Source organism: Calliphora vicina, chromosome 2 (genome assembly GCF_958450345.1).
Source record: "Calliphora vicina chromosome 2, idCalVici1.1, whole genome shotgun sequence".
Lineage (NCBI taxonomy): Eukaryota > Metazoa > Arthropoda > Insecta > Diptera > Calliphoridae > Calliphora > Calliphora vicina.
The window spans coordinates 57,971,124-57,994,560 of NC_088781.1; the positions used below are offsets into that span (position 1 = coordinate 57,971,124).

Here is a 23,437-nt window from a genome sequence, read left to right on the forward strand (position 1 = left end):
ACAATTTTAAAGAATGTAGAAATGTAAACATTGCACACTGGGACAATATGTAATTATGTAATTACAACAAATTATAACTATGTTATATATTTTGCTTGAAAATTCAGATAAAGTAGGTTTTAATGAGTTTTTATTGAATTTTTTCGTTAGCTTATTTTAAGAATTATTAAGTGATTTAATTTGTTGAAAGCTACTGATTGTGATTTTTTAATTTCGTTGACATTCGTGTTATATACAGGTAAATAACCGATCATGTTTTGTTGGTTATGAGTCCCGAACATCGGTTTAGACACTAAACTTTAGAACTATGGTTATCAAACGGGAAATCCTTTAAAACATTCCAGAAAGGAAATTTTTATTTCAGTTACGAAATTCCTCAAATTAATGCCAAATTAAGTGAGAACATGAAAAACTTTTGCTGAATAAATTCGTAATAAAAGGGGGTTTGTTTTCATTTAGAATATCTAATCTAAAGCTAGATTTTGAAAAAGTATAAATTCCTAATACATTTTTTAAATAACTTAAAAGGAAAAAAAGTACTTTCCCAAAAACTAACGAAAAGTCGACTTTTTTAAATTTTTAAATTCAAATGCATATAACTTTGGAGTCAGTCACGATTGAAAAAATTTTAATTTCCTAATTATACAGCTATCTAAACCTCAATTTGTCATATACAAGCCGAACTCGCACTACCAAATTTAGTAACGATCGGTCCACAATTTTCCAAAGATTTCATATAAACAATTTTAAAAGTGGACGATCGGTCCACAATTTTCCAAAGATTTCATATAAACAATTTTAAAAGTAAATCACTGAAATATGTTAGTATCAAAATAAAATTCAACACAAATATGTTTCATATATATGCAAATCTGTTTAAAATAATCTTCTCGGTGTAGGGTATCGGGCTTGACCGACCATATGATACCCTACAATTTTAAGACGATGCAATCATCTTAAAATTGTGGTTCAATTTTTTTTTATTGTTCTCACTTTTAGTATTTGTGTGAAAAAGACATTCTTATCAGTTTAGCGTACATACATATATTGAAGAACAAAATTGGGTTTTCCCAAAAAAAGAATAAATTTATTTTTATACATATTTTTGGTTTTTATTTAATACTTGTCAGATGTTCTGTGTTTTGCCTTCTTTATCAGAAGTCAACTTGTATAAAGAAAGTGAAGTTCAAATATGATAACGGAAATATGTTTATTAATTATTGTGAGTTGGGAAAACCAAATCCCTGGATTTAATACTTATTAATACCCAGAAAAATGCAATTTTTAATATTTATATTTTCGACGCTGGACAAAATTATAAAAAATTGTGTGTGCCATTAGTGGCATTCCGTTTATAATTTCCACATTTTTCATTTGCGATCCCATAAAGTATATACATATATTCTGAATAGTTATAGATAGCCATGTCCGTCTGTATGTTGATATCAACTTCCCGAAGCCCTCAAATAACAAACTAGATTGATACATCAATATATTCGCTATAGCCCAACATAGTTTGCTATTTAAAATCTAGAAAATCGGCCCATAAATGGCTGAGATATAAACAACAAATCGCTACAACATATATTTGTTTCACCAATTTTTCTCCAAATTTTATTTTATAAAAATTGTTTTTAATATTTATCTTCAAGTATATATAGCACTCCTACTAGTTATTAGCTATCAGCTAACGGAAAAAAGATTAATGATATAAGTCATAAATTGTCTCCGATATTATGAAAAAAATAATTTGAAAATGCAAGATATAGCATTCTTAAAGAGCACACACAATCATGTTTCTATAGGTCTAATGGCTTTAAGAATATATTCCAAAAAAAGGCACAAACAAATTACAATTTCCCCTATTTATTTATGAAAAGCGGGTTTGAAAAATCCCGAAAATACCGGGATTTAAAATTAAAAAATCCAGGGCTTCGGGATTTAAGTAATCCCGAAAATGGGATTCTCCGTTTGACATCTCTAGTCATAATATAGAGTATCAGTTTAACAATAAATAAAATACAATTTCTAAAATTTATTCTTAGTTGGCTTGCGGACGTGAGATAAGCCAATAACAAAATATGAGTGCTAAATTAATTTGTATGATTTTAAATTTATTTTTAATAGTCAGTGGTAAAAATGAGAATAATTATTTGTCCACAAATTCCCCATTGGATGTGAGATGATTTCTTTTGTAATAGTGAGAACAATTTTAATTATTTACTTTTTAATGAAGGTCTTTAAAGTGAATGAAGATGTGATGTATACGAAATTTGAAGGATATTTGTGTAGATCTATAAATCAAAGGTAAATTAATTATGAAATCGGACACTACATTTGATGTAAATTGAATTTTGATAATATTCGATTTTAGTTAATTTTATTCGTTCAAAAAAATTGTTTAAAAATTTAATTAATTCCACTTACGATAGAAACAAAATTATTTCAGTTATTATTCAATTATTGCACCCGGATTACTGAAATCAAATCGTAAATACACCACTGTAGCCAGTCTGCATGATGCAACTGTATCGTGCTTGCTTCGTATCTCAATATCTGGACCACAATTCAATGCGACCGAAGAAATATCATTAAAACCATTTCAATCTAAAATTGTTGATTTTTATCCACCTAAATTACAACACGATATGTACACCTTAACGGCGGAAGGTTTACAAGGGTGCAGCTTTAATGAGGAAAAACAATTGTTGGTTGAAACTACTGCGGGTCCTAAAATCTACATACAAACCGATAAGGCTGTATATAAACCTGAGGATTTGGTACAATTTCGTGTTTTGTTTTTGGATGAACATACGAAACCATTAAATATATCAGAGCCCATATTGGCAGAGGTATTGGTAAGTGTTTAATGAAAGTATTAAGTTAAAAAGTATACCCTACACCGAGTATATGCGCAAATTAAAGACCGATCACACACAAATTTAGTAGTATGATTTTTGTGCATATAAAACTTATTTGAGTTAAATTTGATCTCGATATTAATATGTAGGTACTTGTAATATATTTGTGCATTTTAAAGTGATTTTCGGAAGTGGGTCTTAATTAGGTGACATAATTTGTGTGTTAATGAAACTTAGTTGTGTTAAATTTTAATTGGAGAGAGTGACAAATGAACCCGGTTCATTTACAACAGAGTGACAAATGAACCTGGTTCATTTAGAACAGAGTGACAAATGAACCTGGTTCATTTAGAACAGAGTGACAAATGAACCTGGTTCATTTAGAACAGAGTGACAAATGAACCTGGTTCATTTAGAACAGAGTGACAAATGAACCTGGTTCATTTAGAACAGAGTGACAAATGAACCTGGTTCATTTAGAACAGAGTGACAAATGAACCTGGTTCATTTAGAACAGAGTGACAAATGAACCTGGTTCATTTAGAATAGAGTGACAAATGAACCTGGTTCATTTAGAATAGAGTGACAAATGAACCTGGTTCATTTAGAATAGAGTGACAAATGAACCTGGTTCATTTAGAATAGAGTGACAAATGAACCTGGTTCATTTAGAATAGAGTGACAAATGAACCTGGTTCATTTAGAACAGAGTGACAAATGAACCTGGTTCATTTAGAACAGAGTGACAAATGAACCCGGTTCATTTAGAACAGAGTGACAAATGAACCCGGTTCATTTAGAACAGAGTGACAAATGAACCCGGTTCATTTAGAACAGAGTGACAAATGAACCCGGTTCATTTAGAACAGAGTGACAAATGAACCTGGTTCATTTAGAACAGAGTGACAAATGAACCCGGTTCATTTAGAACAGAGTGACAAATGAACCCGGTTCATTTAGAACAGAGTGACAAATGAACCTGGTTCATTTAGAACAGAGTGACAAATGAACCTGGTTCATTTAGAACAGAGTGACAAATGAACCTGGTTCATTTAGAACAGAGTGAAAAATAGCCAGGTTTCTTTGAAAATGTACATAAATAAGCCGGTGCATTTTGAATCGATTAAAAAATTATCCGATTTATTTGGAATCAGCTTAAAATTAACGGGTTTCTTTGGAATCGAACAAAAAATTAACAGGTTTATTTGAAATCGCACAAATAATTAAAAGGTTCATTTGGAATCGAGGATCAGTACTATTTGGAATCGAATAAAAAATGAACCGGTTCATTCTGAATCGACTACAAACGTATTTTTTTGGAATCAAATAAAAATTAACCAGTTCATTTGATTTCAAATAAAAATTAACCTGTTCATATGGAATCGAACAAAAATTAACCGGTTCATTTGGAATCGAATAAAAAATTAACCGGCTTATTTTGAATCTATTAAGAAATTAATATGTTCATTTTGAATTGATGGGTTTATTTGCTATCGAACAATAAATAAACAATTCATTTGCAATCGACTAAAAATTTAATCGGTTTATTTGGAATCGAATAAAAATGAACCGGTTCATTTGGTTTCGAATAAAAATTAACCGGTTTATTTTAAATTGATTACTAAATTATTCAGTTCATTTGGAATCGATGGGCTTATTTGCAATCGAACAAAAAATAAACAATTCATTTGGAATCGACTAAAAATTTAGGCAGTTCATTTGGTTTCGAATAAAAAATGAAGCGGTTCATTTGGTTTCGGATAAAATTTAATTTCAAATAAAAATGAACCGGTTCATTTGGAATCGAATAACAAATGAACCGGTTTATTCGGAATCGAATAAAAATTAACCGGTTTATTTTGAATCGATTAATAAATTAATCGGTTCAATTGGAATCGATGGGCTTATTTGCAATCGAACAAAAAATAAACAATTCATTTGCAATCGAATAAAAATGAACCGATTCTTTTAGAATCAAATCAAAATTAACCGCTTCATTAATTTTTTTCTTATTAATTCTCGTTAAACATATTTAACACGTACGCTTGTGCGATTTTCCATTTCAGAATGCCAAAGAAAATATTGTCAAGACCTTCAAAGACATTCGTTTTACAAAGGGCGTCTACACCAACAACTTCCAACTGTCCGAAAGACCCGTTTTGGGTTCATGGTCTATAAGGGTATCAGTTGGTGGAATGTTTGCCCATGTCAGTTCAAAAGTCATACAAGTTAAAAAATATGTTCTTCCCAAATTCAGTGTACACATAAGAACTGCAAAACATGTGATTACAAGCGATGCCCACATAAAGGCCATGATCTATGGTAAATATACTTTTGGAAAATATGTACAAGGTGTTGCCACTGTACAATTGTGGAATGAAGTCAAAACCAAAATTATTCAACAACAAAAGATTGACGTAAATACAATGGCGGCAGTGGAATTTTCTCTACCAAATTTAAATCAGACAACTCTAGACAATTACATATATTTGTCAGTGTCGTTAAAGGAAAATTTAACGGGTATCAGACAAAGCGAGTCCATTCCAATCATGTTGCATAGACAGCGCTACAATATTATTGTGAATGAAAATGATATTGAATTTAGTGATTTCGAGCCTTACCGTCTAAAAGTACATATACAATATTGGAATGGAGCTGTAGTTAGGGATCCTAACACACCTGTTATTTTGAAGTACGGCCTTAAAACATATGAAACTTATATGGAGGACAATGGTATGGCAACGTTTGAATTTGAAAATCAACAAGATTATGGTTATTCAATATATTTCAAGGATTCTCATTTATATGTACCAAGTGTATATCGTAGTGTAAAAGAAGACAACAGCAGTATTTTCTATTGTAAATTAAACTTGTTGGATAAAAGGTAAGTAGTGAATTTAATTGTTTTGTTATAACTTTTTCCTCACATTTATTTACTTAAGACCACACTTAGGAAAACCAGTAAATATTGAAGTCAGTTCCACCGAAGACATACCATACCTAGTTTATGCAATTGTGGGACATGGTAACATCATACTTATGCAACATATAATATTGCCACCAAATCAAAAATCCTACATAATCCACATAAAACCCTCAATAGAAATGATACCCTTCTCATATCTATATGTCCACTATTCCCATAACGGCATACTAAGGCAAAATGAAATGGAACTGGCTTTTCCCAGACAATTCCAAAATCAGGTAAGTCTCTTTTGCTTTTTTGAAATGTTTATTAACTATTTTCCACACACTAGATTTCATTAGTGGCTCCCCAAAACGTGAAACCTGGTGAAGAAATAACTGTGGAACTGAACGCCCAGCCTCAATCATTTGTAGGTATTTTAGCTGTAGATTTGGGAGTGCATTTGTTGGACCCCTCCTATGATTTGGATCGTAATAAAATACTGAAAGAATTAGCTGAAGATAAATCCTATGTTTACTCAGAGTATATTCAAAATGGGGAAATTTCAATTTCGGGCCTGGTTATTTTAACAAATATTAAAAGAACATTGGAAGAGGTGCTGAGTAAGTAGTCAGTAATGTTAGAAATATTTTTTTGATTTTTAATGGAAATTATGTCTTATAATGTCTTCATTTAATTTATTTGTTTTTTTTTCATATTTTATTTATTGTATCTTCACAAAATAATGTGAACTATCAATAATTTGTTCAAATCTTAAATCTAATGCTAGGTATACACGTTACGATAAGTCGTACGATAAATCGTATAAGTATGAAATTAGTAACGTGTATCATGTTGTCGTACTAACGAAGTATGAAAATCAAAAATTTTTGATTTTTGTGATATTTTTATTACTTGTCATTTTTTTCAAAGGAAATAGTACGATTTGTAGTAACGTCTATCACAAAATCGTACTTCAACTCATACTACGATTAGTACGAAAAATAGTATCGTGTATACCCAGCATAAATATTAATTTTTATTTACGTCCCACCACAGTTGGACGAAAAATTATGTTTAATTTATAGATCCTATCATCAGCGCAGGTCTGTTGGATTCCTTCATCTTAGTCGGATGTAGCCATTACTTTTCATTAATGTTCGTGCAAGTGGGTTAGGGTGAACTTCTAACTTTTTCAAATATGACTCCGCTTCTTTTTTTATTTAATTTTTCACCAGGAAGACACCTAGGTCCTTATGAATGTTAATATTTCTCACATACCAAGGCGCTGCTGTTATCATTCTTAATATTTTATTATGAAATCTTTGAATTTTTTCAATATTAGAAGCTGAGGCCGTGCCCCATAATTGAATTCCATAGCACCATATGGGTTTTATTATTGAGCTGTACAGCAAAAGTGTGCAATCTAAACTCAATCTCGAGTTTCTACCAATTACTCAGTAAATTTGTAGTAACTTACCTGCTTTTTCCGGGTAAGACGTCGGTCTAGATGCAGACCTAGATATTTAACTTCAGTTTGTTGAGGTATTATATGATTATTTATTAGGATTGGAGGGCACGATTCTCTACGCAATGTGAATGTAAGATGTATACATTTTTGCTCGTTTACTTTTATTCTCCATTGTTTTGACCACCTTTCTATGTCGAGTATATTGTCTTGTAAAAGCACAGATGCTTCTTGGGGGTTTTCATGAATGGCTAGTATAGTTCGACTGTTTGTAGGCATATCACAAGTATATAGCAAATATAGGAAGGGATCCAGTATACTTCCTTGGGGTACGCCTGCTTCAATAAGCTGTGGTGAACTTATGAAGTCTCCCTCTTTAAAAACGAACTTTCGATGACATAAATAACATTCTAGAAGCTTGTATGTGTTCACTGGTAAATATTGTTTTATTTTTATCGATAATCCTTCATGCCATACTTTGTCGAAGGCTTGCGAAACGTCGATGAAAAGTGCAGAACAATATTTTTATCTTCAAATGTCTCGGATATGATTTCTACCAACCTGTGAGTTTGTTCTATGGTGTTATGTTTTTCTCGAAATCCGAATTGATGAGTTGGAATATAATCAAAATGATTCACTATCGGCTTTAACTTATTCATTAAGAGTTTTTCGAATAGCTTTGATATATTTGACAATAGGCTAGTGGGTCTATATGATTCCACTTTAGTGTATCATTGTAAATAAAGAAACCTTCCATTCTGGTGGATAATATTCAAGGCGTAATATAGCATTAAAAATAAATAGGATTATTCTTAATGCTCGAGGAGCATCTTGTTAATGATTTTATCAATACCAGGTACTTTTTTGGAGTTTAAATCAACAATAGCCTTGACAATCTCTGAAATCTCAAAACGAAGTGGTTCAGCAGTAGTAATATGGGGTAAAGTAGGTGGTACCTCTATTATGTCGTTTGACTCGTTTGGGGAAAATACATTCTTTAGATGACTAACAAACAGGTTTCCTTTTTCAGTATCGTTTCTCGCCCAGCCTCTATGAGGTCTGCTCATAACAGGTCTTTTTAATTTTTTTGTAGCTCGCCATAGAGATTAATTTGAGTACTGGGTGGCATCTAAGTTCTCCAGATATTTATTAATTGAGTCAGTTTTGCGTTTGTGAAGAAGGATACTGAGGCGTTTGCGACATTTTCTAAGCTCCGTTTTAAGTTGAGGGGATCTGTAGAATTGCCACTCTCGACGAACTCTTCTTTTTTCAGCTAATAACTGTTCAACGTCTGCAGAATAGAGTCTATTGTATCTTATTTTTTGGGTTATTTGAGTGGCGTGTTCAACAGCAAGTTTTAAGTTTTGTTCAAAATGTTTGAGTGAGATATCGATATCTTCTGGTATTCTTAGCGATATATTTTCTGTACTGTGTGTGCTAATATATTTTCTATATTTCAACCAATTTATTTTCGTGTTTGATATTGCAGAGTGGCCAGTCAGGGATACTATTTCTCGGGGGTTCGATAGAGTCTAATGAAGATTTAACCTGCATTAGTTCCATTGGTAAATTTTTTGTAATTGCAAAATCAATGACATCTGGTATTTTGCTTGGGTCAGTAGACCAGTATGTTGGTTCTCCGCTCAACAGCACATTCAAATTCAATTCAACAAAGCGCGATCTTTCGGGGTTATAAGTCTTGATCCCCAGTGAGTATGCTTAGAATTATAATCGCCAGCTGCCAGGAATCCTAGTGTATCGTAAAAATGTTCATATTTGTTTTCAGTAATCGAAAGCCCATAGAGACCTATTATGATACCTTGTTTCCTTCCTCTCATTCATGCCCTTTCACATTCTGAAATCCATCATCGTAAAATTTCGTCATCTAAAAGTTGAGTTCTGGCTGAAAATTGGGGTCATTGCTTTCATTACACAGGGCAACAAAATCGAAAAAATTTTAGAGGCTTTTTAAAAACAATTTTGATGTATTGCGGTTCCAAATATGGTGCAAATTTTAAATTCTATGAAGAAGTTTTTTTTTTAATTTTTTTAGACGGCTTCCACATAATTTATGATAACTCAAAAAGGGTTAGTCCAATATTATTGAAGAAAACTTAGAAAAGTTAAAATTTACATAACCTTTAATCTGTGTATACATTACGTTTTAATCGGCTCAGTAGTTTCGGAGTTATAATAACAAATTGAAGTAAAAAATATATTTTTTACGTGGAAATAGCAAATTTTTGTGTTTTAAAAAAGTCTTGAAAAAATTGAAAAGTTTACTTCAATAATATTGGACTAACCCTTTTTGAGTTATCATAAATTATGTCGAGAAACAACTAAAAAAAATTTAGAAAAAAAATTTACTGACGTGTTGTTTAGGAGACTACAAATAATTATATAACGAAAATAATGGGGAGGTTGTTTCTCAGACACCTACCTTAATATTGACGTGGTTGTGTAGTAGTCACTTCTCTGCTTACAAAGTCGCTCTCTTTCCGCACATTAACTTACACATGAAAATTTAGTAAAAAGGTACTGAAAACGTAAAAGACGATGTTTGCAAAATAACAGGTGACAGACTTTTTTTACGTCCGTCGCAAAGGGTTAACGATGCTTCAAATTAGACTGACTGGTTGATGTTCTTACGGACACCTTATATACCCTGCATTACCATCCAGATGTTTCTAGAAAGATATATTTCTACAATGATCAACCCAAAGCTTTTATTCAATGTTGTATGTTCTTCAGCTATGTTAATAATATCCACAGTTATGTTAACTGCTGTTAATCGGCCGGTAAACAACATTGACCACAATTAGAAGTCTCCAGAAATAGAAATGTTGAGAAGCATGATGCAACTTGAAACCAGCCGTTAGAAAACGTTATGTTTGAATTAAAATACAATTTTGTAACAATATAAAATAGGTTTGCACAAAATCGTGGTTTAGAGAAATTGCATTATTTTGTTTTATTTTAACAATTCCGGTGGAAAAGTAGCGGCTAAAAAGCAGGACACAAATAAATGAACTTAAGCCAGAGTAATTAATTTACTTATAATAATAAGTATCTAGTTAAAATTATAATTTCGAATAAAACGCAAAAATATAAATAAATTTATTTTTCAATAGATAGAAAAAAAATTCGTCAATCTGAAGATGGTGAGCAAGACTATCGTGTAAATTTTCCAGAAGTGTGGATTTTTCAAAATGTTGATATGTGAGTGTTAATACCTCTTAATCATATTTGCAAGATTCTACTCAGCAAAAACTTACATTGCTAATATATTTTGTTTTAAATTGTCATGACTATTTTCTTTATAGTAATGCCACAAATACCAAAATGACTTTCAAGCTGCCTGATTCGATAACCACTTGGCGTATAACAGCTTTTTCCGTTAATGAAAAATCGGGATTGGGCATAGTCGATGTGCCCACTGATGTTACAGCTATAAAACCATTTTTCATATCCCTCAATCTACCCTATTCCATCAAGTGGGGTGAAATTGTGGCCATTGGTGTATTGGTGTTCAACTATCACTCACAATCTCTGGATAGCAGCATTGTAATGCATAATAATGATTTTGAATTTGAATTCATGGAATCTATGGCAGATGGCACAGAGAAATCTAAAGATCAACAGAGAAAACTGATTAAATATGTATTGCCGGCAAATGATGTTCAAATGTTTACATTTTACATAAAACCCTTGGAAGTAGGAACAGTAAATCTGCGAATTTCAGCCTCAAATTATCTTTACAGGGATGCTGTGCATCAACAACTTAAAGTGGAATCACAGGGTATTGACAAAAAATATAATCAGCCGATTTATTTAAATGTACGTTTGAATTTGAAAATCAACAAGATTATGGTTATTCAATATATTTCAAGGATTCTCATTTATATGTACCAAGTGTATATCGTAGTGTAAAAGAAGACAACAGCAGTATTTTCTATTGTAAATTAAACTTGTTGGATAAAAGGTAAGTAGTGAATTTAATTGTTTTGTTATAACTTTTTCCTCACATTTATTTACTTAAGACCACACTTAGGAAAACCAGTAAATATTGAAGTCAGTTCCACCGAAGACATACCATACCTAGTTTATGCAATTGTGGGACATGGTAACATCATACTTATGCAACATATAATATTGCCACCAAATCAAAAATCCTACATAATCCACATAAAACCCTCAATAGAAATGATACCCTTCTCATATCTATATGTCCACTATTCCCATAACGGCATACTAAGGCAAAATGAAATGGAACTGGCTTTTCCCAGACAATTCCAAAATCAGGTAAGTCTCTTTTGCTTTTTTGAAATGTTTATTAACTATTTTCCACACACTAGATTTCATTAGTGGCTCCCCAAAACGTGAAACCTGGTGAAGAAATAACTGTGGAACTGAACGCCCAGCCTCAATCATTTGTAGGTATTTTAGCTGTAGATTTGGGAGTGCATTTGTTGGACCCCTCCTATGATTTGGATCGTAATAAAATACTGAAAGAATTAGCTGAAGATAAATCCTATGTTTACTCAGAGTATATTCAAAATGGGGAAATTTCAATTTCGGGCCTGGTTATTTTAACAAATATTAAAAGAACATTGGAAGAGGTGCTGAGTAAGTAGTCAGTAATGTTAGAAATATTTTTTTGATTTTTAATGGAAATTATGTCTTATAATGTCTTCATTTAATTTATTTGTTTTTTTTTCATATTTTATTTATTGTATCTTCACAAAATAATGTGAACTATCAATAATTTGTTCAAATCTTAAATCTAATGCTAGGTATACACGTTACGATAAGTCGTACGATAAATCGTATAAGTATGAAATTAGTAACGTGTATCATGTTGTCGTACTAACGAAGTATGAAAATCAAAAATTTTTGATTTTTGTGATATTTTTATTACTTGTCATTTTTTTCAAAGGAAATAGTACGATTTGTAGTAACGTCTATCACAAAATCGTACTTCAACTCATACTACGATTAGTACGAAAAATAGTATCGTGTATACCCAGCATAAATATTAATTTTTATTTACGTCCCACCACAGTTGGACGAAAAATTATGTTTAATTTATAGATCCTATCATCAGCGCAGGTCTGTTGGATTCCTTCATCTTAGTCGGATGTAGCCATTACTTTTCATTAATGTTCGTGCAAGTGGGTTAGGGTGAACTTCTAACTTTTTCAAATATGACTCCGCTTCTTTTTTTATTTAATTTTTCACCAGGAAGACACCTAGGTCCTTATGAATGTTAATATTTCTCACATACCAAGGCGCTGCTGTTATCATTCTTAATATTTTATTATGAAATCTTTGAATTTTTTCAATATTAGAAGCTGAGGCCGTGCCCCATAATTGAATTCCATAGCACCATATGGGTTTTATTATTGAGCTGTACAGCAAAAGTGTGCAATCTAAACTCAATCTCGAGTTTCTACCAATTACTCAGTAAATTTGTAGTAACTTACCTGCTTTTTCCGGGTAAGACGTCGGTCTAGATGCAGACCTAGATATTTAACTTCAGTTTGTTGAGGTATTATATGATTATTTATTAGGATTGGAGGGCACGATTCTCTACGCAATGTGAATGTAAGATGTATACATTTTTGCTCGTTTACTTTTATTCTCCATTGTTTTGACCACCTTTCTATGTCGAGTATATTGTCTTGTAAAAGCACAGATGCTTCTTGGGGGTTTTCATGAATGGCTAGTATAGTTCGACTGTTTGTAGGCATATCACAAGTATATAGCAAATATAGGAAGGGATCCAGTATACTTCCTTGGGGTACGCCTGCTTCAATAAGCTGTGGTGAACTTATGAAGTCTCCCTCTTTAAAAACGAACTTTCGATGACATAAATAACATTCTAGAAGCTTGTATGTGTTCACTGGTAAATATTGTTTTATTTTTATCGATAATCCTTCATGCCATACTTTGTCGAAGGCTTGCGAAACGTCGATGAAAAGTGCAGAACAATATTTTTATCTTCAAATGTCTCGGATATGATTTCTACCAACCTGTGAGTTTGTTCTATGGTGTTATGTTTTTCTCGAAATCCGAATTGATGAGTTGGAATATAATCAAAATGATTCACTATCGGCTTTAACTTATTCATTAAGAGTTTTTCGAATAGCTTTGATATATTTGACAATAGGCTAGTGGGTCTATATGATTCCACTTTAGTGTATCATTGTAAATAAAGAAACCTTCCATTCTGGTGGATAATATTCAAGGCGTAATATAGCATTAAAAATAAATAGGATTATTCTTAATGCTCGAGGAGCATCTTGTTAATGATTTTATCAATACCAGGTACTTTTTTGGAGTTTAAATCAACAATAGCCTTGACAATCTCTGAAATCTCAAAACGAAGTGGTTCAGCAGTAGTAATATGGGGTAAAGTAGGTGGTACCTCTATTATGTCGTTTGACTCGTTTGGGGAAAATACATTCTTTAGATGACTAACAAACAGGTTTCCTTTTTCAGTATCGTTTCTCGCCCAGCCTCTATGAGGTCTGCTCATAACAGGTCTTTTTAATTTTTTTGTAGCTCGCCATAGAGATTAATTTGAGTACTGGGTGGCATCTAAGTTCTCCAGATATTTATTAATTGAGTCAGTTTTGCGTTTGTGAAGAAGGATACTGAGGCGTTTGCGACATTTTCTAAGCTCCGTTTTAAGTTGAGGGGATCTGTAGAATTGCCACTCTCGACGAACTCTTCTTTTTTCAGCTAATAACTGTTCAACGTCTGCAGAATAGAGTCTATTGTATCTTATTTTTTGGGTTATTTGAGTGGCGTGTTCAACAGCAAGTTTTAAGTTTTGTTCAAAATGTTTGAGTGAGATATCGATATCTTCTGGTATTCTTAGCGATATATTTTCTGTACTGTGTGTGCTAATATATTTTCTATATTTCAACCAATTTATTTTCGTGTTTGATATTGCAGAGTGGCCAGTCAGGGATACTATTTCTCGGGGGTTCGATAGAGTCTAATGAAGATTTAACCTGCATTAGTTCCATTGGTAAATTTTTTGTAATTGCAAAATCAATGACATCTGGTATTTTGCTTGGGTCAGTAGACCAGTATGTTGGTTCTCCGCTCAACAGCACATTCAAATTCAATTCAACAAAGCGCGATCTTTCGGGGTTATAAGTCTTGATCCCCAGTGAGTATGCTTAGAATTATAATCGCCAGCTGCCAGGAATCCTAGTGTATCGTAAAAATGTTCATATTTGTTTTCAGTAATCGAAAGCCCATAGAGACCTATTATGATACCTTGTTTCCTTCCTCTCATTCATGCCCTTTCACATTCTGAAATCCATCATCGTAAAATTTCGTCATCTAAAAGTTGAGTTCTGGCTGAAAATTGGGGTCATTGCTTTCATTACACAGGGCAACAAAATCGAAAAAATTTTAGAGGCTTTTTAAAAACAATTTTGATGTATTGCGGTTCCAAATATGGTGCAAATTTTAAATTCTATGAAGAAGTTTTTTTTTTAATTTTTTTAGACGGCTTCCACATAATTTATGATAACTCAAAAAGGGTTAGTCCAATATTATTGAAGAAAACTTAGAAAAGTTAAAATTTACATAACCTTTAATCTGTGTATACATTACGTTTTAATCGGCTCAGTAGTTTCGGAGTTATAATAACAAATTGAAGTAAAAAATATATTTTTTACGTGGAAATAGCAAATTTTTGTGTTTTAAAAAAGTCTTGAAAAAATTGAAAAGTTTACTTCAATAATATTGGACTAACCCTTTTTGAGTTATCATAAATTATGTCGAGAAACAACTAAAAAAAATTTAGAAAAAAAATTTACTGACGTGTTGTTTAGGAGACTACAAATAATTATATAACGAAAATAATGGGGAGGTTGTTTCTCAGACACCTACCTTAATATTGACGTGGTTGTGTAGTAGTCACTTCTCTGCTTACAAAGTCGCTCTCTTTCCGCACATTAACTTACACATGAAAATTTAGTAAAAAGGTACTGAAAACGTAAAAGACGATGTTTGCAAAATAACAGGTGACAGACTTTTTTTACGTCCGTCGCAAAGGGTTAACGATGCTTCAAATTAGACTGACTGGTTGATGTTCTTACGGACACCTTATATACCCTGCATTACCATCCAGATGTTTCTAGAAAGATATATTTCTACAATGATCAACCCAAAGCTTTTATTCAATGTTGTATGTTCTTCAGCTATGTTAATAATATCCACAGTTATGTTAACTGCTGTTAATCGGCCGGTAAACAACATTGACCACAATTAGAAGTCTCCAGAAATAGAAATGTTGAGAAGCATGATGCAACTTGAAACCAGCCGTTAGAAAACGTTATGTTTGAATTAAAATACAATTTTGTAACAATATAAAATAGGTTTGCACAAAATCGTGGTTTAGAGAAATTGCATTATTTTGTTTTATTTTAACAATTCCGGTGGAAAAGTAGCGGCTAAAAAGCAGGACACAAATAAATGAACTTAAGCCAGAGTAATTAATTTACTTATAATAATAAGTATCTAGTTAAAATTATAATTTCGAATAAAACGCAAAAATATAAATAAATTTATTTTTCAATAGATAGAAAAAAAATTCGTCAATCTGAAGATGGTGAGCAAGACTATCGTGTAAATTTTCCAGAAGTGTGGATTTTTCAAAATGTTGATATGTGAGTGTTAATACCTCTTAATCATATTTGCAAGATTCTACTCAGCAAAAACTTACATTGCTAATATATTTTGTTTTAAATTGTCATGACTATTTTCTTTATAGTAATGCCACAAATACCAAAATGACTTTCAAGCTGCCTGATTCGATAACCACTTGGCGTATAACAGCTTTTTCCGTTAATGAAAAATCGGGATTGGGCATAGTCGATGTGCCCACTGATGTTACAGCTATAAAACCATTTTTCATATCCCTCAATCTACCCTATTCCATCAAGTGGGGTGAAATTGTGGCCATTGGTGTATTGGTGTTCAACTATCACTCACAATCTCTGGATAGCAGCATTGTAATGCATAATAATGATTTTGAATTTGAATTCATGGAATCTATGGCAGATGGCACAGAGAAATCTAAAGATCAACAGAGAAAACTGATTAAATATGTATTGCCGGCAAATGATGTTCAAATGTTTACATTTTACATAAAACCCTTGGAAGTAGGAACAGTAAATCTGCGAATTTCAGCCTCAAATTATCTTTACAGGGATGCTGTGCATCAACAACTTAAAGTGGAATCACAGGGTATTGACAAAAAATATAATCAGCCGATTTATTTAAATGTAGGCAGAGAAACACCTGCAACATCATCCTTCTTGCAGGTAAATATACCTTCGAATGTGGAACCCACATCCAGTGGTATTGCTTTAACAGTTGGTGGTGATTATATTGTTCCCACTTTCGACAACCTGCAACAACTAGTCGAGATGCCCACGGGATGTGGCGAACAAAATATGGTGCATTTTGCTCCCAACATTATGATTTTACAATATCTGAAAGCCACTGGAGAATATGCGAAAGAAAGCTGTCTCGTGGCCACCATCAAGTCTTATACAGATATTGGTTATCAGCAGCAATTGTCGTATCGACACGACAATGGTGGTTACAGCGTATTTGGCGAGGACGTGGATGAAGAGGCCAGTACCTGGCTCACAGCATATACTGTGCGTTTCTTTATTAAAGCTTCTAAGTTTGCTTCTATAGAACGACGTATAATTGAAACGGCTTTAAAGTATTTATCCAATGCTCAATTAAATGATGGCAGTTTTCCTTATACTGGTTATTTGTTCGATCCGGCTCAAAAAAATCGTTATGGCTTGACGGCCTTCATATTGGCAACATTTTTAGAGGATCGTGTAAGTATAAAACCACTAAAAGTATCATATTAACCACCCAGATCTTAAAGAGAAGATAAAGTCTAAGTGATTAAATTGTTTTAGTCCCAACCTTCCAAGTATGATACAATCCTATTAGACAGACCTTCATATCAGATTTTTGGAAAGTCGCAAATAGTTTTGCATTATAAAATTTCTCAAAAAGTGTCAAGACTTCTCTTGCATTTTCCTTTACATGTGCCCTGGAACAGATAATGGTCGGGGGAATTATTAATAACACGAATTTTATTATTTACTAGCTAAAACCCGGTGTGCTTCGCTACCCGTACCGTAAAGATTTACAATATATTTAGTCTATCTAAAATTAGTTTCTGTTCATGTGAAAAACATAGATTTTCTAGATTTAGTCCGCAAACTTGCAAACACTGACGTTGGGCTTTATCAATTGTCATTGCAAATACTAAGCAAATAGGAAACTGTAATCGAATAAAATCAAATGGCATTTCCGAAGTTATAATTCCCAGTTATAAAGGTCGCTCCGATTAGATTGTTCATTAATTGCCTTACTGTAAGTCGAGTGCCATTACAAATACGCAAACAATCATACAAACAAACAAACACACATTGACTTTTATATATATACTAGCTAAAACCCGGTGTGCTTCGCTACCCGTACCGTAAAGATTTACAATATATTTAGTCTATCTAAAATTACACACAGAAAACAGATTCGTGATAGCAACCGAATTTGTTGCCAATCGAATGATTCGGTTGTACACATAGAATTTTTCGGTTCTATCAACAGAAAGTCAGTTGATAAAGAAGAATTTCAGTTGAAGAAACCAAACTTTTGTTACTCCTTCTAAAATTTTGTAGCCACAACTGTAAAATTCGGTCACTAAGGCAGAATCATTCGATTGGCAACAAATTCGGTTGCTATCACGAATCTGTTTTCTCTGTGTAGTTTCTGTTCATGTGAAAAACATGGATTTTCTAGATTTAGTCCGCAAACTTGCAAACACTGACGTTGAGCTTTATCAATTATCATTGCAAATACTAAGCAAATAGGAAACTGCAATCGAGTAAAATCAAATGGCATTTCCGAAGTTATAATTCCCAGTTATAAAGGTCGCTCCGATTAGATTGTTCATTAATTGGCTTACTGTAAGTCGAGTGTCATTACAAATACGCAAACAATCATACAAACAAACAAACACACATTGACTTTTATATATATATAAGGGTTTCAAATGTATACATACAAATTTTAACATTTACTTAATATTTTTGGTAGTCCGCGCATTTCTGTACTAAATATTAATACTGATAGCTGCTATAGCTGTCCCTATATATAATTTTTCATCACATCTATGGGAGGTGCCACGCCCACTATTGCTATTTTGCCCATTTTTGGCCTAAATATGTAGTTCATACAAAATTTGAACGCTTTACATACTACAATTATACAGATAGATATGAATTTTAGTATTTAGATTGTTTGGGAAGTGCCACGCCCACTATTTCAGTCCGCCCATTCTTGTCCTAAATATTAAAATTGATGGTAGAATATCCGTACAAAATGTATGGATTCTATCTCTTATTGTATCCCATATATTAGATTTTTTAAATAATCATCATATGGGAGGTGCCACGCCCTCTGTGGCTACTACTCCCATTTTTGCCGCAAATATTTAAACAAACAGTGGAATTGCTCATGCTAAATTTGAGGACTATAGCTATTATAGTTTCCTAAATATTTGATTTTAAAAATTAACTTTGTATGGGAGGTACCACGCCCACTTAAAATTTCAAAACAAAAAGTAGCCTATAGCTCCTTCCAGACATACATAAATATACTGTAAAAATTTCAAGCAAATCGGTTCAGCCGTTTAGCCGTCTATAGATCCCAAACTAAAAATAATAAACATACATACATACAGACACACATTCACTTTTATATATATAGATTAGCTGTGAAATTCGAAGTGATTAAATAATAATATTTGGAACTATCTATAGTCGAACATTTTTTTTAGATAAATCTGAAATTTTTCTTCAAAATAGGCCAAGTATGGAGAGGGCAAGTGGCAACTCTTAAATTTGGCAACTGTCACGATTGGTTATTACGATTATTAAAAATGGAGCGCTTACGAAAAAGCAACGTGTTATAATTGTAAAAACTTATTACAAAAATTTCGAAAGTTATGCTGAGACCACGATGCTGAAAGTCATCTGAAGCGCATTTCCATCTGAATGGCTTCGTGAATACACAAAATGTCGAATTTGGAGCTCAGAAAATACATTAGAAACAAATGCACCTACAACGAGCAACTGTCTTGTGTGGATTTTAATCAGGCGGCGCACAGTGGGCCGCACATTTCTAAACGGCTGGTCGGATCAGAATAAAATTTGACGTGGGCGTGGCCAAAGAGTATGCGAGTTTAAGTTATTAAAATGGACCCTACAAATGCTCCAGGGCGGCGCTATGGGGGCTTAAAGTAGGGTACCTTTGACATGTAAAATATTTAAACACGTGCAATTTTTTTCATTCCCATCCGATTTCAAAGATTTTTATATTTTTGGAAAGCGTTCGGTTAGGCCTTGAAAAAACATGCTTGCGTGTGCTATTTATATCTTATAATTTCCAAGCATTTGAAAATTTAAATTTTAAAATTTTGCCATAACTTGTTTTTTTTAAAGAAAAAATTTACTATTTTTTGAATTTTTAAATTGAAAATCATTTATTTTTGGATTCATATCTGTCTAACTAACAAAAAAAAATTAGACTCCATTCGGTCCAAAAGTATAGGGCGTACTTTTGGACCGAATGGAGTTATATCAATTATGAATCCAAAAATAAATGATTTTCAATTTAAAAAATCAAAAATTTTTAACCTTGATATGTTCCCTATTTATCCTCAAAGTATTTTCCCAGCCCCGAAGGAAATGTGGAGCCTATGGGCAAAATTTTAAAATATACCATTCTTGGGATTTTCGCTCCAATTTTTAGGAATTGCGGGAGCCCAAAAAATAGCAAAAATTTATTATTTTTTGAATTTTTAAATTGAAAATCGTTTATATTTGGATTAATAATTGATATTGCTCTGAAATCGTTTGTATATTATTTGCAATTTATCTGTCTAACTATCAAAAAAAATTCGACACCATTCGGTCCAAAAGTACGCCCTATATTTTTAAAAAAGCGGACCAAGGTATGGCGAAATTTTAATATTTAATTTTTTTTTCAAGACGTAGCCGTACGCTTTCCAAATATAAAAATCTTTGAAATCGGATGGGAAAGAAAAAAATGTCAGGTGTTTAAAAATATTACATGTCGAAGGTACCCTACTTTGAGCTCACATAGATTTTGTAGGTCCGAATTCTCCTTGGCTACACCCACGTCAAATTTTATTCCGATCGGACCAGGCGTTTAGAAATGCCAGAATTATTTCCAAAAAATTTCGATTCTGCCCCACTGTGCGGCGTGATTGGAACTTTATTTTTTGAAGATGACGCCTAAATTGCAGTGACTGTGAACGGCATTCGTTACAGGAAGTCATGGAAAATTTCATGAAAAGAGTAGTGACCTGTCCTTAGAGCCGTAGGGGCCATTTTACAGATATTTAAGATCCTTTATATCAATTGAGAAGCCTAAACCAAAATTTAATTTAATGGAGTTTATTCCATCTATGTCAAGATGGGTTACATTCTAATCTATGTATTATTTGATCAAGATCTCTTAATTTTGTGGGATAGCAATGCATAACTGTCCTCCTTACAAATATATTAATATTTTATCGTTTTTCCAGATGTATGCCAGAAGATACCAACAGGTCATTAACAGAGGTCTTCAATTTCTAACCAACAATTTGGATGATGTTGACGATGTTTATGCCCTCTCCATTATTGCGTATGTCCTACAAATGGCTAAAAATTCGAACGTCAATAAAGTTTTAGAAAAACTAAAAATCTATCGTAATGAAAGTGATGGTCTAGTCTGGTGGTCAGGAAGCAATAATTTCAATGAAAATAATGTGGAAATTACGGCATATATATTGATGGCTCTGCTCGATTCGAGTGCATCCGGTGATCATAAGCCCATACTTAAATGGCTAATAGCTCAACGCAATGATAAGGGGGGTTTCCTATCAACTCATGATACCGTTGTGGGTTTACAAGCCTTGGTTAAATTTGCACAGAAAATTAAAGAATCAAAAAATGTGAATTTGGATATCAAATACACGGCAAAAGATCAGGAAGGAGATGCCGTCAAAACGGGTGCATTTAAAGTGGAATCTGGCAATATTTTAATGACTCAAAAACAAGAGGTAAATAAGATTTTCTATAATACTAGTATATACATAAAAATTATTAACTTAAACCTATTATTAATAACTATGAACTTTTTTCTCCTTCCAGTTGCCCAAATCTACTCGTAACGTCAGCTTCGAAATGACCGGAACTGGTTCTGCACTCTTGCAACTCTCCCACCACTATAAAATACTTGACGCCAGCACATCAATTAGTCCCATGATTGATACAAGTGGCTCAAAACCACGTAGAAAAGATGTCTCCTCAAATGTCAAAACCGAAGTCAAATATTTCATTATTGAACCTAAAGCAAATATTTTAAATAATGATTTGGATTTGGAAATTTGTTACACCTATACTACCAGCACTAACATGGTTATAATGGAGGTGAATTTACCATCCGGTTATCGGACGGATGATGAAGTTCTCGAAAATTTAAAAAATAACCCATTTGTACAAAGAAACGAACCTAAAAATGAATATACGACCATCATACTGTACTTGGATAAATTAGAGATAAATGAACAAAACTGTTTAAATATTTTGGCCTACAAAACAAGCGATGTATTTGAACGTAAATCTGTGCCCATAGTGATGTATGACTATTATAATACAGCGTCTTCTAATTCAATATTTTATAATGTTTAATTAATTTATAAACAAATTTATTCCCAACTTATTTTAAACAATAGTAGACAACTTCATTTCAAATTGATATCTAATGGCATCTCGTTGGAAAAAGCGAAAAAAAAAACAAAGAGGAATGAACAGAACGCGTAAGAGTGCACAGTGGGGCAGAATCCAAATTTTTTGGAAAAAAAATCTGGTATTTCTGACGTCGCACAGAGGGATTTTGGTGTCAAAAAGTAAATTTTTCAAACACTTAATTTCAAAAATCAAAGATGCAGTTTTGTAGAGAAATGTTTAAAGATGAAATGTACACTTATAGTTTTAAGAAAAATTGTATTTTATTTTTAAAAAATCCATGCAAGGGTGTTAAGCAAACATTTACTTATATTTTCACGCAATTCAGTGGTTTATATATGTATAATTTTCCTAATAATACCATTTACCTTTAACATATTTGCAAAATATAATATTTCTACATCAATAAAAAAAAACAAGTAAGAGTACTATATTCGGCCGTGCCGAATCTTAAATACCCTCCACATAAATATGATGGTATAAAAACTGAAATAATATAACAATTGTTAGAAAGACTAGTTTACGCAGACGATATTTTATTTCAAATGTACAAAAACTTGTATCTAAGCAATTTATAACTGAAATTCCTATTAGAACGTATGTAATTTAACAATTTATATACTTAATAATTAGTTATTAAGTTTGGATCAACATTTTTCCCTTTTAACCTCAAGTGAAGTATAAAAAAGGATATACAAATATATTTTGACAAATTTCAAATTATTTGGTTGTGGGACTTACATATGTGGGAGCTATGACCTATTATGATTCGATTGTCATAAAATATTTTAACGTGATTTTTATGTATTTATATGAGAGCTGTGACCAATTATGGACCAATACTCACAAATTTCAGTATTATGATTTTTGAATACAAATTACTGTGTACTATTTTGGTTTAATATATGGATGCTATGACCTATTATGGTTCTAAGTAGGCTATTAACAAGAGTGGACCTTATATGGTAGCTATGCCGACTTACGATTCTTGGATACAAATTACTGATCGGTGTAAAATTTTGGTTCATTTTGGATATTTGTGCAGGTTAATGTGTTTTCCTGAAGGGATTCTTATATGGAGGCTACAACCAATTATGGGCCTATCATCATAAAATTTGGTACATCGATTTTTGTATATATTGAATAAATTTGTTTCGAATTTCAACCTGATAACTATGTTTGTAAGACATTTATGAGGATTTTAGTGATTTTCGGGAATGGACCTTATATGGGATCTATGGTTAAATATGGACCGATATTCACAAAATGCAGAAGTATGATTACTGGATACAAATTACCGATCTGTGCGTAATTTCATTTTGATATC

The 23,437-nt window shown here is 32.4% G+C and overlaps 1 protein-coding gene across 1 annotated transcript; it reads left to right on the forward strand.

Annotated features, from left to right (window-relative positions):
• The first annotated feature begins 2,210 nt into the window (after positions 1-2,210).
• Positions 2,211-22,094, forward strand: LOC135950475 (thioester-containing protein 1 allele R1-like). The gene is given in 14 exon segments (XM_065500014.1): positions 2,211-2,307; positions 2,450-2,858; positions 4,928-5,745; positions 5,804-6,065; positions 6,119-6,389; positions 10,366-10,453; positions 10,558-11,073; positions 11,076-11,216; positions 11,275-11,536; positions 11,590-11,860; positions 15,837-15,924; positions 16,029-17,115; positions 20,904-21,422; positions 21,514-22,094. Coding segments are annotated over 14 exon segments (5,319 nt in total). The 5' UTR covers positions 2,211-2,260; the 3' UTR covers positions 22,054-22,094.
• The last annotated feature ends 1,343 nt before the right edge of the window (positions 22,095-23,437 follow it).